The sequence below is a fragment of the Alnus glutinosa genome, chromosome 14 (assembly GCF_958979055.1).
Source record: "Alnus glutinosa chromosome 14, dhAlnGlut1.1, whole genome shotgun sequence".
In the NCBI taxonomy this organism is placed as follows: Eukaryota; Viridiplantae; Streptophyta; class Magnoliopsida; order Fagales; family Betulaceae; genus Alnus; species Alnus glutinosa.
Window position 1 is genome coordinate 1,613,727 of NC_084899.1, and position 16,640 is coordinate 1,630,366.

The 16,640-nt window shown below is 35.6% G+C and overlaps 2 protein-coding genes across 3 annotated transcripts; one reads left to right on the forward strand and one right to left on the reverse strand.

The window, feature by feature from the left end:
- The first annotated feature begins 1,897 nt into the window (after window positions 1-1,897).
- On the forward strand, window positions 1,898-7,990 carry LOC133857952 (DNA repair protein recA homolog 3, mitochondrial). The gene is made up of 8 exons (XM_062293343.1): window positions 1,898-2,119; window positions 2,613-2,670; window positions 3,013-3,230; window positions 3,706-3,793; window positions 4,474-4,646; window positions 4,947-5,093; window positions 5,866-6,000; window positions 7,110-7,990. The coding sequence occupies exons 1-8, from the start codon at window positions 2,063-2,065 to the stop codon at window positions 7,494-7,496; spliced, it is 1,263 nt and encodes a 420-aa protein (XP_062149327.1). The 5' UTR covers window positions 1,898-2,062; the 3' UTR covers window positions 7,497-7,990.
- A 3,905-nt stretch (window positions 7,991-11,895) lies between these two features.
- On the reverse strand, window positions 11,896-15,859 carry LOC133856881 (putative transcription factor bHLH041). 2 transcript variants are annotated; one of them, XM_062291925.1, is made up of 8 exons: window positions 15,261-15,855; window positions 15,021-15,143; window positions 14,820-14,925; window positions 14,683-14,697; window positions 14,528-14,590; window positions 13,502-14,194; window positions 12,846-13,229; window positions 11,896-12,197 (listed from the first exon to the last, which is right to left on the reverse strand). In XM_062291925.1, exons 1-8 carry the CDS (start codon window positions 15,383-15,385, stop codon window positions 12,129-12,131), a joined length of 1,578 nt encoding a protein of 525 aa, XP_062147909.1. In that variant the 5' UTR covers window positions 15,386-15,855; the 3' UTR covers window positions 11,896-12,128. The 2 variants fall into 2 exon arrangements, with proteins under 2 accessions (XP_062147909.1, XP_062147910.1); XM_062291926.1 differs by lacking the exon at window positions 14,683-14,697 and having other exon boundaries at window positions 15,261-15,859.
- Window positions 15,860-16,640: the final 781 nt, after the last annotated feature.

Here is a 16,640-nt window from a genome sequence, read left to right on the forward strand (position 1 = left end):
TTAAGGTGTGTTTGGTTCGAATAATATTCTACTTTTTTTTAAAAAAAAAAAAAAATCATATTTTATTTTATTTTTTAAAATTTTTAATTTTTTTTCAAATTTTATCTCACAAAATCAAATCTCGTAATTCGCACAGTGAATTGGAATAATATTCGGATTCAATACCCAAACGGACCATAAAACGGTTATTTTTCTAACACAATAATTTTTTTTAACGTTGACCAAGTTCGATTAAAATTAATATCATCAATAAAATTAAAAAAAGCTGAAAAAGCTGTAAATGGCAATGTATATATATATTGTGAAGAAGTAAAACATAAACGTTTGAAGGAAGGTATGTTTTGTTGATCAAGCCGGAAAGGGAACCATTCCCTACTAATTAATTATACTCACAAGCAATCGTGAAAAAAAAGAAAGAAAAATAAGGGAAAGATAGAGAAGGAGAGAGACTCAAAAGAAATATTTTTTTTATAAAAAAAGATGCATTTCGGAATAGTATAACTCTACATATGGAGTTACACTATTCAAATTGAAGACAAATCTATTTTGCATTTTTAGTAGATAATGAGATAGAAGGTTTTTTTTATGATTTTGCTTAACTATTATAACTAAAAGTAAAAGATGCATAATTCATTGGAAATGCTTTAAATGTGGTAATTGCTATGTAAAATGCATGTTGTAGCCTACATTTTAGCGGTTGATATGACAAATATTATGTAGACTGTTTTATAATTTTGTAAAAGACTTATAATAAAAGTTGTACCTCAGTAGAACTCATACAAAATACATTGGTGAGTATTCACAACAACTACCCTATAGCTGTTTTTCGTTCCTACATATAGGAAAAATTTCAAAATTTCAAAAAAAAAATTCACAAAAATACTTGCACTTCCCTAAAAACATTGGGTATTCTACGTTGCTACCCAATGTATCTATTATCACTATTCCAATAATCTTTTACAAAAGGGAAACTGTTCGTGTTGCATAAAAAAGAAAAGAAAAAGAAAAATAGAGAGAGAGAATGTTTTAATAGTTTTTTTGTTGTTTTGGTGACTGAATAGTGCTAATTATTATTGGTGAATACTGCTCACTCATCAATTTTTTTTTTTTTACCAAATTGGTGAGGCAAGTGGGGACTCATTTTGGATAATTTCAACAATTAGCTCAGCAAAATAGCCAAAAATCTATATTGGTAAGTCTATTAATGAATGCTCTTAAGCATTCTTATTCAACTCAGCAAATTTTCTCTTCTTTTTAATTAAAAAAGCACTTCTTTTTTTTTTTTAAAAAAAATATTTTAGCTATCAATTTTTTCAAAGCATTTACATCATACACTTTAATTTAGCTATCTATTTTCCAAATTTTATTTTTTGAAAGGAAAATAATATTTGATAAGTGCATTACTAACCCTCACCAAATTATTTGTTAAAATAACTAGCCAAATATGAGTGATCTTTCACCCAAATTTGCATCACCACTAGCCAAAATAACTCTTGCTAGCCTAGTGTGAATGCTATAACATTGCTCCTAACCAATCATATAGTTACATGTGGCATACCAGATGATCATGTCACATTAGAAACTCCAAATCGTCCCTAAATGGTAGTTCAATTGGTTGGGGACTACGCTTCATAAAACGGAGGTCACTAGTTCGAATCTCTCATCCTTTTGAGTGGAAATATTAAAAAAAAAAAAAAAAAAAAAAACTCAAAACCATTTAAAAAATAGAGGTCAGTGACAATGTGACATGCTGTCAGTCGGCTTTAACCCTTTACTGTATGACTCCCATAAGCCCAATAAAAGGTGGCACTTACGGCCCAAACAGCCCAATTTATTCACTCTGCAATAAACTCACACTCGGTGACTCAAAAAGGGAGGGAAATCAAACCTAAAACCCTAAAAACCAGACACACACTCTCTCTCTCTCTCTCCTTTTTATTTCTCGTACTTGCACATGCATGGAGAGGCATATTTGTGACAATTAAGTTTTTGTTCATTTTTGCTCTTTTTATTTCGATTCCGAAGAAGTCGTCTTTTGGGGCGTGGAGAGTACTAAACGTCTATGGCGAGGCTTCTTCGGAGCGCTTCCTTTCTAAAACGCTCTCTGTTCGTTCCAGAGGTTACTCTCTCCACCCATTTGTTAGAGCATTTTTTTTTTTTTTTAATGTTTGTTTTGGGACTCTGTTGCTTTTACACCTTGTTTGGTCACCGAGAAAGTTTAGGACTGTTTCAGAAATGAAAGTTTTTTTAAAGTTTGTAAACTAAGTTTTAGGATCCAAAAAGCCATTTATCTCCATTCAACGGAGGATATTGCAACTGGTTGACTCGATGGAGTTAAGTTAGCTTGTTTGTAAGAAACAAAAACAGAAGTGCTTGTAACAGTTTTTTTTTTTTTTTTTTGAAACATTTTCTGGACTTTCGTTTTCTGGGCAATCAAATGGGAAAGTAGAAATATGAGCATTTTTTGTTTCCATGTTTGTTTATCTTAAAAAATTTATGTTTTGTGGGAATATTTTTTCAGGGTTTTTATTTGCTTCTTCTATAGTTTCTGGGATTCGTGCATTTGTAACTAACTCATTTTAACGTTTTATTTATTTGTCAAATCTGTGCAGGGCTTTAGGACAGGGATATCGGGGACATCTTTTCAGTTTCGTGACTTCTCTAGTAAAGGTGCTGAAAGTATTTTGCTTGACAAAAGCATGTTTTTGTAGTTCTAAAATTTATGATTTTGTTGTCAATGCTGTAGTGTAATTCTATTTCCATGTTATAAGAGACATGAATCAATCAAAATTTAATGAAATTTCTGGTTTTTAATTACCATGCTGTATGATAATGAATGATGTGTAGTGTAATTTATCTTGGTAGTATGGTTCGATGTAACGTGTAAGATAGATTTGATTCTGTCTGCTGTTATAAAATCTGATTGAAAGTACACTAGAATTAGCATGTTCAACTTTGTTACATGTCTTGATTAGTGGATCGTTAACAATCTCAGTTTCTATGTCCCTGAAGGTAGAAGAAAGTCCAAGTCAGATGCAAGTGACTCCAGTGAAGATAAAATGTCGAAGAAAGATTTGGCCCTACAACAAGCCCTGGATCAGATTACATCGTCATTTGGAAAGGAATCTATTATGTGGCTTGGTCCGTCAAACCCTTCAAGGCATGTCCCAGTGGTATCCACAGGTTCTTTTGCTCTGGATACAGCACTGGGAACTGGTGGACTTCCAAAGGTATGAGCTCTGTTCCATGAAAATTCATGGACCTTGACATTTTTCAGTTTAATTCAAATTTTCTTTTGTCTGATGCGAATTATTTATGTTGCTGGGGATTAAAAAAGAGAGAGAAGGTTTTGGGTGTTTTGCAGGTTTTGTTTCTTATGTTGTTTTCAGCCCTTTTCCTTTTAGTGACTGTATGCTAATTATTGTTCTTATACTTTCATTGTCTACAACTGTGATATTTTCCTTTCAGTCATCTAAGTTAGAAACCTCGTTACTTCAGTTAAACATTATGTTACATATTTCACTTATATATGTATAATATGTTTCTTTACATACGCGGATATTTTTATGTATATAGTGAATATATCTATGAGTGGACACGTATTTTGTGTGAGCATACGGATGGAAATAGACAGAGACTGGACCGTTTATTTAACCCGTGTGATGTTTCGGCTGCTTGTAATATGCCTTTGTTGGATGTCTGTAGGGACGCGTTGTGGAGATATATGGGCCAGAGGCTTCCGGGAAAACTACTCTTGCTCTACATGTAATTGCTGAAGCACAAAAGGAAGGAGGTCATTCTTATATGCTATTGTAGTTACTTTTTCTAATTTCATCACTAATAATAACTGGGAAAAAGGAAATCTGTTACTATACGTCATTACAGTAGTTTAAGCAACATATTCTTATAATTGTTTGTGTGGGTGGGTGGCTGGGTGCGAGAGTGCTTTTATGTTTGTTTTTACAGAACATGATAAGTCTGTTTGAAGGACATTTTCTTTTTAAATCTCCTGATTCTGTGCAGATAGTTTCTCCATGTATTTGGGTTTGTCTTATCACTTTGGTTGATCATAAATGAAATAGTTATTTGGCTGGTGCATTCCATTTGATGCTATCTATCCTGGCCTCCACCTCCGCCCCAAAATTTAGCTTTTTGCTAAATAAACAGGGCTCTTTTCATTGATTAGATTGTTATATTTTTATAGCAAGCATAGGTTGTCCTAATATATCATCATTTTGATCTATAAAGGAGATACTCAAACGCAAAGGTTTTTAGGAAGATATTATGCATACCTTATGTCATGTCAGAAATTCTGGATTTGCATTCTCATACATTAATAATGAAGAATCCATATCAACCATGTGCAGATAGAATAGTAATACTGTTGGTGAACTCTTAATTATTGTTTCCTTTTAAAAGATTTTTTCTATAGCTTCTTGGAAATTGAGTTTGTTTCATGCCATTTCTATGCAGGTTACTGTGTGTTCGTTGATGCTGAGCATGCTCTAGATCCAGCACTGGCCCAGACTATTGGGGTAAAAACTGACAGGTTACTTCTCTCGCAACCAGATTGTGGTGAACAAGCTCTCAGTCTTGTGGACACTCTAATCCGAAGTGGTTCAGTTGATGTTGTTGTTGTTGACAGTGTAAGTAAGGTGCTCAATTGGCTTAAGGTTATTTTGCTTGGTATTCAAGATCATTGTTGTCGGTGTTCAAATTCATAGTTGGTAGCTGCAGGAATGTGCTTCTTACTTTCTTCCAAAATCTGTTTGGGATACCATTTTCTTCCCCTCTCAAACTCTTCTTTTGTGATTCCCTTATCATCTCATTAGGCTTTTTTGAAAGGTTTTCTTGCTGCTTGCTTTTTGTAGCAACATATGTGGCATAAACACACATGATGGGTTAATATTCTGCTTTGACAATAATAGCTGTATTTCCAATGGCAGGTAGCAGCCCTTGTGCCTAAAGGTGAGCTTGATGGCGAGATGGGTGATGCTCACATGGCGATGCAGGCTAGATTGATGAGCCAGGCACTTCGCAAGTTGAGCCACTCTTTATCACTATCACAGACTATATTGATATTTATAAATCAGGTATTACTTTTTGTTGTACTATCTCAGGCATAGCCTGTTGTTGTATAATTTTGATGGCTGGACTTGAGATGAGAGGCATGCGTTTAATTGCGCTTGGGCTAAGCATGGTCCGAGGTGTCGGCAAATGGAATGAGCTTGGCTTAGCCTTGGACCTGGTCAGCCTGGGCCAATATTTTGTACTTTTTGTTTTTTTTTTTCATTTCAAATTGACCAGCACTTTTATTCTTGGCATTTTATTTTATTTCTCCATTTTTTTTAATTTAATATATTCTTTGGACTCCCTTAAGATAAGTAGTCCACTTGTTGTCTTAAGAAAAAGTTACAATACCTCAGGAATTTACATTTCTTTCAGAATTATTTTTATTTGACCAAAATGCTTTTGTTCAACCAGGCATTCCCAACTGAATGTAATTTTATTATTTATTAATTCAAGGGGCGGGTTTGGAATTTACATATCTGATGCCTTTGATGTAAATTCTTTTGTGTTTAGGGTTTGACTAAGATGATTGCTTCTTAAAAAAAGAAAAAAAGTTTGACAAAGATGAGATTGTTAATGGCTGGTATGATGTGAATAATATTTAGCTAGAGGATATGATGAGGTACTCTTGTACTTGTTTTTAATTAATGTGCTATTGCCATCCTGAAAAGTGATAACTTTAGCATGTATGACGTGTCCTCATAAAAGCAGTTTGATTGTCCTGATTTCTCACTGGCAGATAATCATGTCTGTTTTATAGTGAGACCTCCCTAATTTGATTACATGCATCTCCAGGTAAGATCGAAGCTTTCTACTTTTGGAGGATTTGGTGGGCCCACTGAAGTTACCTGTGGTGGTAATGCCTTGAAATTCTATGCTTCAGTGCGCCTTAATATTAAGAGAATAGGGCTTGTCAAGAAGGGTGAAGAGGTATAACATTTCATTCATTTGTTTCACTTGTGAATTTGAACGTTGTATTTGTAGAGGGTGTTATGATATCTGTCATGTATGCTCTATTTGCACGTGTAGTTGAACTTCACTTGTTTGCCCCCCATAAGTTTTGATTGGCTTGAAATGGGCTATACTAAGGGTCCATTTGGTTTAGCAGTTTCAAAATGTGTGGTTTAAAAAATAACAATTTCAAAACGCAGTTAATGAAACACGATTTAAAAAAACGCTATTAAGCGCTTGGTAAAATCACGGTTTGGTCTTTAAAATTATTCGTTTTTAAAAATGTGCCTCCTTGCTTGCGGTTTGAACCTTTTTTGTTCTTTTCTTCTTCTTCTTTCTTTCTTTCTTTCTCTCCTTTTTTTTTTTTTTTTTCACGTTCTCATACTGCATCTTTTTTCAAATGCACTCCCAAACAGGATGTTTTTCGTGATTTTGCTAAAAAAAATGCACTTTTGACTCGCAAAATCGCAAGGCGAGTCAAACAGACTCTTACTTATATATTCAATCATTTTATCATGTTGACATTCTCTTCCCACAATTTCTGGCCTTTGAGCCCTGGGCTCAAATCATGTATACTTGAGCCTGCTCACCGGTCATTAGTCATGTTTGTGGCATAAGAGCCACCACAAGATGTAGACTTAAGCAATCACAGCTATTTATTAATAGGCTTAAATTGAAGAAATGAAAAGAAAGAAGTGTGAATTGCTTAGTGATTACCGAAAGTGAATGGTGAGTCCTTAAAATGCCATTGGCTTTGGAATTTTCTGTCTTCTCCACTTTTGCACTCCCAGCTACTCGAACAAATTTGTCCTTTATTGGAGATTTAAAAACTTCTATTACAGTGAGAAACAATCAAAAGGATTTGATGCTGTGCTGTGTGACTTGTGTGCATTACGACATCTCATGTGATAATCTTCTTACTATCATATTGAGGGAACCATTTTTTAGTAGATCTTGGTCTTTCTTTGCAATCCTCATCTACAAAACATGGGGACAGGCTGAAGACTCTAATTCAACACAGTCCTTGGGTTTCATTTTGGTGCATTCTCTTGGTCTGTGCATTCTTCTGATGTTGTTTTGCTTTGCAGACTATAGGAAGCCAAGTTCTTGTGAAGGTTGTGAAGAACAAGCTTGCCCCTCCATTTAAAACTGTCCAATTTGAGCTTGAGTTTGGCAAGGGCATATGTCGGGAAGCAGAGCTCATAGACTTGGGAGTAAAACACAAATTGATTTCAAAGGCTGGCGCATTTTTCAATTATAATGGCCAGAATTTCCATGGCAAGGATGCGTTTAAGAAGTTTCTGGCTGAAAATGAAAGTGTAAGAGATGAACTTACGGTGAAGCTCAGGGAGAAGCTGCTTTATGCTGAGACACAAAAGGAGCCTGAAACAGAGGCAACGAATGGAGATCGTAGAGAAGAAAGCGATTCACCCGATTCTACTGATGAGGAAGTAGTCACTGCTGTTGAAGCTTAAGTGTACATGTGACCTTGAAGCACGGTTGGAGGTATTTGCTCTTTTTTTCCGCTGACAGGGTCGATCGTTCCCTGTGATCTGCAATTGCCTTTTCCTGATCAATTGGGGGTTAGGTAACGTTCATTGCATTTTTGTGGGCGCAGCTTGGTTTTAGAATTGGGAAAGGTCTTTGGTTCAGAGTCACGTGCAACTGTTTATTATGGTCAAATGTTGAGGTTTCCAACTTTCCAATGAGAGAGTCGTGTAAAATAGGTTGTTTATAGGTCAATATATTAAGCGTCATGTATCCAATGGAATTTTTGTTGGTTCAGAAGGAGCAGCTTGGAGGGAGGGCCATTGTACATGTCCAACTGATAATCGTTTCCATAGCTACAATTTGTAACTAGGCTGGTGTTATTACATTTTATCAGTTGGGATTTGTTTCGGAGAGGCTGTTGGTAACTTGGTAGTGGAAACTGAATGAAAGAGCCATAAAACTATCTTATTCCTTGCAACGAACATGTTCCGGTTTTGATATCTCTCTCATGAAATCTCCCCCAAAAACCCAAACAGAAGAGAGAAAAATAGAGGAACATATGCCTTGGCACGTGAAAAGTGGTCACTGTCATGATTAACCACTTGCAGAGTTCAGTTGCTCTTGATTTTTTTGATGACGCGTGATATAGGTTTGCATGATGAAGTTAAATTCTCTGGCGCATTGGATTTTTCTTCTTCATTTGTTTTTTTTTTCTTCACCTGCCCATTGCATGGGTTCAATTCAATTCCGCGTTTGGTAGAGATTGTAGAGAGTAACGGGTGTGAGAAAAGTAGGGAAAAAGGGGAAAATTCTTTAGAGAATTAAACGACAGTTTCTAGAAGTGGGATCCAGCAACTTTTTGAAATATCAACAAAGGAAATGCCCTGGTACGGGGAACAAAAAAGGGTACGTTGGATGAAACAACCGAGAATCTGCATACGTAGCGTCTTTCAAATGACAATTTTGCCCATCGTAAAACAATGGTCCAGCTCTTGAAATGGAGAAGATCCGGTTCCCTTTCGTTCATTGTTTTGGGACTACTTTTGGGAGCCCCAGCAATAATAGCATGACTACTTTTGCTCCTTTACTTTCATTCCACTTTTTTTTTTTTTTTTTTTTTGTCCCCCTTACAACATTTTCTATAAATGGGAATTATCGGCAAAAATGTTAAAGAGATATTACCTTTTTGGCATGATTTGTGAATCTCATACGAATTTAACATGAAAGTGAAAAGTTAAAGATTGAAGAGTTTAACTCATTTAATTAAATGAGTTGGGTTATGGTTGATCTATATAGTTTTAGACCCATACTTCGATACGACACAAACTTGACATGCGAATCCGACACGAACCGAATACAAAATTAGAAGGTTATGGTTGAAATGTTTGACTCGTTTAATTAAATAGGTCGGGTTATAGTTGACTTATATAGTCTTATTCTCATGTCTCGATATGATCCGAACTTGATAGAATAATACAAATTTTCACCCCTAAAAAATGTAAGACATGTTGGAAGGATCCAAGAAAGGTCTTGGTACAAGCTTTGACCGACAGTCTAAATAGCATCGCTGCTATTTTTTTGCAATAATATCACATTATTGAATGGAATTGGTTACCATTAGGTGAGTGCATATGTGACTAATTCAATCCATTTAATTAAAAGGGTTAGATTCATCAATCATAACCTACTAATTTCATATTGAGTTTGTGAGCCGTATAAAAAATTGTTAGCTCTTATGTCCTGTGTCGAGCTCGGACCGAGTCAAGGCATATGAATAAATACTATATAAGTCAATCATAACCCGACTCATTTAATTAAACGTGGTCAGACCCCTCAACCATAACATGTTAATTTCATATTGAGTTTGTGTAGGGTTCGCAAACTATGTCAAAAATTGCCAACTCTTTTTAACTGAATTGTAGTTTGATTCGAGCAGATAATGAAAGAGGGGTCCGATAAAGACCACCTACCCAACCAAATGGGTCTCACATCCCGAACCACTTGATTACTTATTAGCTGGATTATTTTTTTTTTTTTTTTTTTTTTTTTAGTTTTCGGAATAAGTTGCAATTCAATAAGTCACTATTAAGGAAGTTGCGTAACAAGGCTTGCAGCATATCCTTGTCATGGTATGATTGTGATCGAAGGAAATTAGTGTTACATTGCTTCAAGAATGAAATTTCATATCACGAAATTGCAATTATACTCTTAAACAGGGACGGAGCCAGAAGTTTTTATGGGCAGGGTCCGATGGCAAAAAAAAAATTTTGGTAGGAGCCAAATAAGCTAAATTTTGATTTTTACCTTATATTTTTTTTAATTTTTTAGAGTTTTTTTTTTTTTTTTTTTTTTTTTTTTTTTTTTCTATCTAAAAATTTTTTTTTTTTTTAGGAAATTGTGGGGAGGGGGGCCATGGCCCCTGCCAGCCCCCCCCCCCCCTGCTCTTAAAATGCAGCTCTCTAGCTCCCTGGTTTAGTAAATGTTAATCTTGATGTAACCGGTCCAAATTAAAAGATACGTTCATGATCATTGACTGCATACCAAACTAACCACTCTGACTTGACATAGTCCCACTTACAAACCCAGTTGCAACCATAATTAAAGACCGCAGTTGCAACCACAAAGACCGTTTCCTATCTCAAGCATTTAATGTTCTGAATTATATGCTTATGTAAACGTTACGTTGTTTACATAATTCAGGTTCCATGCATCAAGAATCACCTCCAAGAATGTCATAAGAAAATGGAATTTGATTCCTGCAATACACCATCACAATAAATGCACAACAACCTCTCACATGAGGGATTGCTGTGTACTTATTGTGTTGGTGTTGTAAATCTAACATTTTCCTAAGAGAATTCCAACATTTGGAGTTGGTCAACCAATTTCTCCTAACCAATCAATTTCTTTTTATTGCTTTATATATATATTTTGCCTCTATTAGTGACATTCTTAACACTAACTCATATATCAATAACTCACATATCAATTAAAAGAGTAATATTAGAAATTACATTTTTATATCACAATTATTCCACGATATTGATGTGACAGTTTGAACTCAACTATTGATTTTTTTTCTTTTTTAACGATGTCTGATCCAAAAGTTTGTTGAAATTACCACGTCAACATCGTAAAATACTTTTGAAATAAAAATATAGTGTTTAGTAGTATTACACAATTAAAATGAGACATTCGAGATCTTATCATATTGCTAGTCCTTTTTCCCTTCCCTTTCACCCCTATGAGATTTGAATCAAATAAATAAATAAAAAGTAATCCTATTTGTCACATTTATTTATCATATCGGCTAATGTGACATATTTTAAATGACATTCTTTTTGCCAGTGTGATAAATAAAGATAAAAAATAGCATTATTCATAAATAAATAAATAAAATAAATCATTGTCTTGAGCAAATTCTGCCAAAACCATTTCTCAGATACCGACGGTCAAAAACGCCGTCTCCAAAGTCTCCATCGTTTTCCAACTTTTTCCTCGGAGGGAAAAAAGCTAAACAAGCGTGGTCCAGTTTCCATCAGACACATCACGTACGGTCTAATCCATAGATTAGTGATACATGATGCAAACAAAAGCGTATTACATGGGACAACAAAAATCATGTAGTTTTTTTTATTCAATTAAAAATAAAAAATTGAATTGTCGGCAATTCATTAACCAAAAAAATATGACACGTTTGTAATTTTTTTTTTTTTTATAATTTCAACCACTTTTTTTAAAATCAATTATTAAATATGTGGGCCGAACTCACAAGTAGAAAAAGAAATCCAATTGATAATTTGAAAAAAATAAGTTATTAGAATTGTATAGAAGTTATAAACGTATCATATCTCTTAATGAAATTATTACATATCCGAGCAGCAAATAGGAAATGATTCCAATGAAACCCATTTGTAGAATTTGGTTCCAACCTGATGTGTCACAATCCCATGAGATCTATCATTTTGGGAAGTATTTCACAATTTTATAGAATTGTGACACATCATGTTTAAACCAAATTCTAAAAAAAAGTATTAGAATGTCTAGTATTTTTCTTTCAAATAATTCGAGATGCAGAGCCGACTTGCTCAATATATGAACCCTCTCTCAATTGGCGGCCTGAAACAGGAATTGTAGTCTAGGTGTTTTCAAGGCGAAGAATAAAAAGAAATAAGAAAGAAGCCTATCCATGAGGGGTTTGGTGAGAAATATTGAAAAAGTTATATTTTGATGATAACCTTTGAATAACATATGTATGAATCTTTATGGGATTCGCTTTCAGTCTCCTTATAAGATTACAGTCAATATGGGCGACACATAAATCGTACAAGAAACATATATATAAGTAAGTTTATATCTAGAACACACAAAGACGAAATTACGTACGAAAAGAAACAATATATATGTGGTTAAGAATGCTTCATTGCTCCGATGAGGGGGATGGCTCTCAAAACTGTGCTGCGCGCTGACACACTAATCATATTAGTCAATACTATTTTATATATGGAACCCGAAATTGAAGGCAGCTGAGATTATCTGAGAAGAGGAAAGGACAGCCGCCACAGAATTAATCCTCCGTAGAACACCCACGTGTCATAGAAGGATTGGTCAAATTGTCATTGTAAAAAGTCTCCAACCACCCTTCTCACTGCTTCCAGGAAGGCAGGCTCGTCCCATTCGTTTCCCTGCCAACAACGAATTTTAAACCATGAAAACTTTAGTACTTTCTTTTCTAAGTGAGTGCTGCTAGCTTTAATTTATTATAAGTTTTTAACAAATTGATATGATAATTAATTTTACATTTATTCATGTGATATTAGACTCAAATAATTAAATTGTCACATAAATTTGTAATAAAATTATAATAAAAATTGTACTACTCAATTTTTTTTTTTTTTTTTTTTCAATACCCATGATCATCACTTCTAAGACTCCCTTCTGATTTTCTTGATTTGATATGCCATCATGTCTTTTGTAAAACATCACTTTCATGCTAGGGTAATCATATATACCTTGGGTTCATATATCGTCACAAATTGATTTTTTTTAATCAAAATGTAAACCTCCTATTTTGAAAACAGTAGTTGTAAGACAAACAAAATCATAGCAGAGTTGATTTGCAATACAAATATATAAATATGGTTCTAGAAGTGTTCCCTTCATAATTTGTTTACTTATTTATTCTAGCTACTATTATAATGGCATATACATATTGTTTGTATAAATTATCGATCTAAAAGTACTGTTTAACAGCCAATATTAATGTACAATGAATTTTTTTTCATAGTGGGTCTATCTATCTATCTTAAAAAATTGTATCTAAATTCACATACCTCGATTCTCAATCTCAAGGTTATGCGATTAATAGAGCTTGATTCTAATCTCCGGGTTGTGGTCTCCATGGACATCAAGCTTACATTCTGAACCTGCTTCAGGAATTCCAAAATGCGAATCACCATATCAACCACTTGACATTCACCTCTTATAGTCACTTGCAAATTAACCGTGTGCTCTTCTGATGTTGATTCCGGCACTGGTGAAATCCGAACGACGAGTCTTTCACTTGAGGAACTGGTTTCCTCTTCATGATCATCAGCTCCTTTTGCAGCCAAAAGCTGCGCCTCCAAATTCTGGTTTCTTCGAGTAAGGTCTTCGTTTTGAGCTTTCAATGAACTCAAATACTCCTTTGTTGTGGTAAGCAGCGATGCTTTATCTCTCTATTTGATCAAAAAAACAAAATTATAATTGTGATCAAGGTGGGGTTTGTAACAATATATTGGTATGCAATGATACACATATGCTATACCATACAATTGAGATAATAGGACAGTTAAAATCAGATTTTAAATCAGTAAGGACTTAAAAATTAAATGGTTCAAAAATGATGGATATATCAGTTTGCTAAATTGCAGTTCTCTATACTATTAAGAGAGAGATTTAATTCATTGCTGGAAACGAATGTTTAGTTGATGAAATTAAGATATTGTACCTTAGTTCCTGGAGGAAGTAGGGATCTCAATGCCTGAAAGCTTTCATTGAGTTTCTCACGCCTTTTGCGTTCTGAGATCATATGGTGCAACTGAGTGCTTGTGGGGCGGCTTACTTGCATACGTTCATGGAGTCTCAAAAAATTTAGGCTTCTAAAGAATGAAATTGATTTCTTCAGCATGCTTTGCTTGCGAGCATTCGCTCCCATCTGGCTTGTTGGTCCTAAAGCCGACATGTAGCTCTTGAATGCACTAGCTTTTGAATTTAACCGATGACTATAAGGTAAATTTTGCTGGGGTTGATGCGATGAAGAAGATGAAGAAGAAGAAGTTGAAGATAGAACGGCCAGGATGGCTCTTGTCATTGCAGCATTTTCACTCTCTGGAGCTGGGAATTGAACATTGTTTCGACTTCTTGCAAACGCTTGCATTGCTTGTTGGTGTGGACTAGTTGTTGTTGGTAATACTTGATGCAATAAAGGAATCTCTCCAAGGGTTTCTGGAAAGTGGGAAGTGCTTGGAATGTTGAACAGAAGGGATGAACACTCGGGGCTATCCATGGATAGTGATCTCAACGATGATGAGGATGATGAAGGCGGGTTTTGATCCGGTCGCAGAAGGGCCTCCCTAAGTGGAGACAAATGCTGAGAGAAAACTTCAGGAAACCAGCTCCTCATTTCCTTTTCAATGTCGAGCTGCAAAATAAACTAGATTGAAATCTTTTTTTACTTGTAAACAAAAGTATATATATAATTATAAAACATGTGAGATATAATGCCGTGAATCAGGCCATTTGTGCTAACTGGGCTATTCCCCTCTTTGCTCGATCTGGTTTAAAATTTCTGTCAGTTTGTTTTGGAATTGTATAGTTTTTCTTCCTGAGGCGTTTTGTATGGTTTGTAGGCTTTTGTTTGTGTGAGGTGCTTTTGATGGCATCTACTGGAGTGTTGTGTTCTTTGTTTGGTTGGTATAAAAGAATTCATTCATCAAAAAAATACAAAACATGCATGTGAAAATGGGTTTCTTACCTGAGACGCATTGGACAAGCCTATCTCAATCTCTCCACTCTTGCACCCCATAAAAATTGCAGTCTGCAATCAATAATTAAACACAAACCTTTACTATCTTTCACTATTTTATGCTTGCTCTCAAATATAAAGCTTTAAGAAACAGTGCCACAAACCTTAATCCTCGCTTCCTGTGACAAAACACGCACAGAAATTAAGAATTAATTTAGCTAACATCGGGAAGAAAACTTGAATTCATTGTCTCAATTAATCAACAAAGTGCTCCTCATTATATATTGTCGTCAATTATTACCTGATAGAATTGTCGCTGTGCTTCTGTCCTCGCCAGTCTTTGAAGATTCAATTCTGGCAACTCTATGTACGGACGACTATTCTTGAAAGCGAGTCCTGGAACACATCTAACATTCAAAAACAAAACCCATTTAAAGCGATCACATATGGGGAACATGTTTTGATATATCCAACGTCATACAGATAGTATATCACTTCTTACTCATTTTCGACCGGAAAAACTGATTGCCGGTACTCGTCAAAAAACCTCCGAGCCAGACTTCCGGAAGAAGAGCTTGGTTGGGTGTTCTCTTCGTAAAAGAATCCATCCAGGAGGCACAAACAGCTGCAAAGATCAACAACGTACATGTTAGCCACCGGAATATATAGAATATATATAGATGTATATGAAGAGAGAGAGAGAGAGAGAGAGAGAGAGAGAGTCGTCTATATAGATATATACTTTGTTGGGTGGGGCACATATGACCAGAGGCATATGTAAGTACAGCCAATAGGCTGCATTATCAAGCGGAAGAAGTTGGCGCGGGCAGCGCGGCCGCTTTCATCGAGCAGGAAGAGGGTGTCCATAAGGTACTGTGGCGGCTAAAAATGCTGTATGACATCCCTCTGGACCTCTATGCCGCTCTTTTTATATAGTTTGATTGTGTCCCTGCGGCCTTTGTATTCCGTGGCTGTATGCTTCATTTGAAAGATATGCATGTCTTTTCAAGGCAACTAGAGGGGTGTATGGCCTTGAAATCATGGGGACGAATAGAGGTCACGTGAGGTGAGCTGAGGTTTGATAATTCAGAATGAAACCCAGCTGGTGGAGAGAGGTATATTTTGAAAAGCATGCGCAGTGGTAGGGAAGAAGAGAGGCTACAGATGCTGGGGGGACCGGGCTAGGGTTGAAACAGGAGGGGAAACCCCACCAAAATAAGAAAGACAAGAGAATTGTCTCTGCCTCGATCTGCCAAGTAAGAACTTGAAGAGTATACTAGTGAGAAAGAAACCCACAAAAATAATGTTGAGAAGAGTGAGATTCCGAAAAGTAGTGGAGAGAGAGAGCAGCCAGGCATGGGAACGTTTGAAAAGTAGTGGTCAAAGTCCACCCTCGCGAGGGTTTGAAATGGGGTCAAGGGAGGAAGGCAGAATGTCGTTTTCCTTCTTTACGTTTTTCCTTTATTTATTTATTTATTTTTTCTGCTCAGCTTCCAGCCTTCCACCTCTCCTTAATTAATTAGCCCGTAAACACTATTTGGGGAAGACTACAATTACAATTTTTTTTTAAGGATCTACTTGCAATCTAATATTAATATTATTGGGAAATTTCAAATACCATACTTTTATTTCACTTTCTCAATGTGCACACCATATTAATCAATTTAGTGTTACGTAGTTCTTATTTGATATGTTATGTGTAAATTTTATATGTCATATGACATGATTTCATTAAATTACAAATATATCAAAAAAAAAAAATTGGAAAAATTATATATATTAAAGAAAAAAAAGTATTCGGCCACCAATAACTGGTGAGGGGAGCCGCCCGACACTTGATGACAGGTGGCGGCCTTCCCCTAACAAAGGTGCATGTGGCACCTTTCTCTGTGAGGGGTGACCTCTCCTCTTTAGGGGTTGCCACCTCTCTCTCTCTTTGAGGGGCACCCTCTCTCTTATGAGAGTCAATAATATTCCCTAATCCCTCATAGAGAGGTGGTTGCTCTTCTCTGGGAGGGGTGGTCCTCTCTCCAATGAAGGACAATCAGTGCCCCTATGTGAAGATTCATGAGCGTTGAAGCTCGAGAATGACTCTAAACAACACGTAGAGATGATAAATATA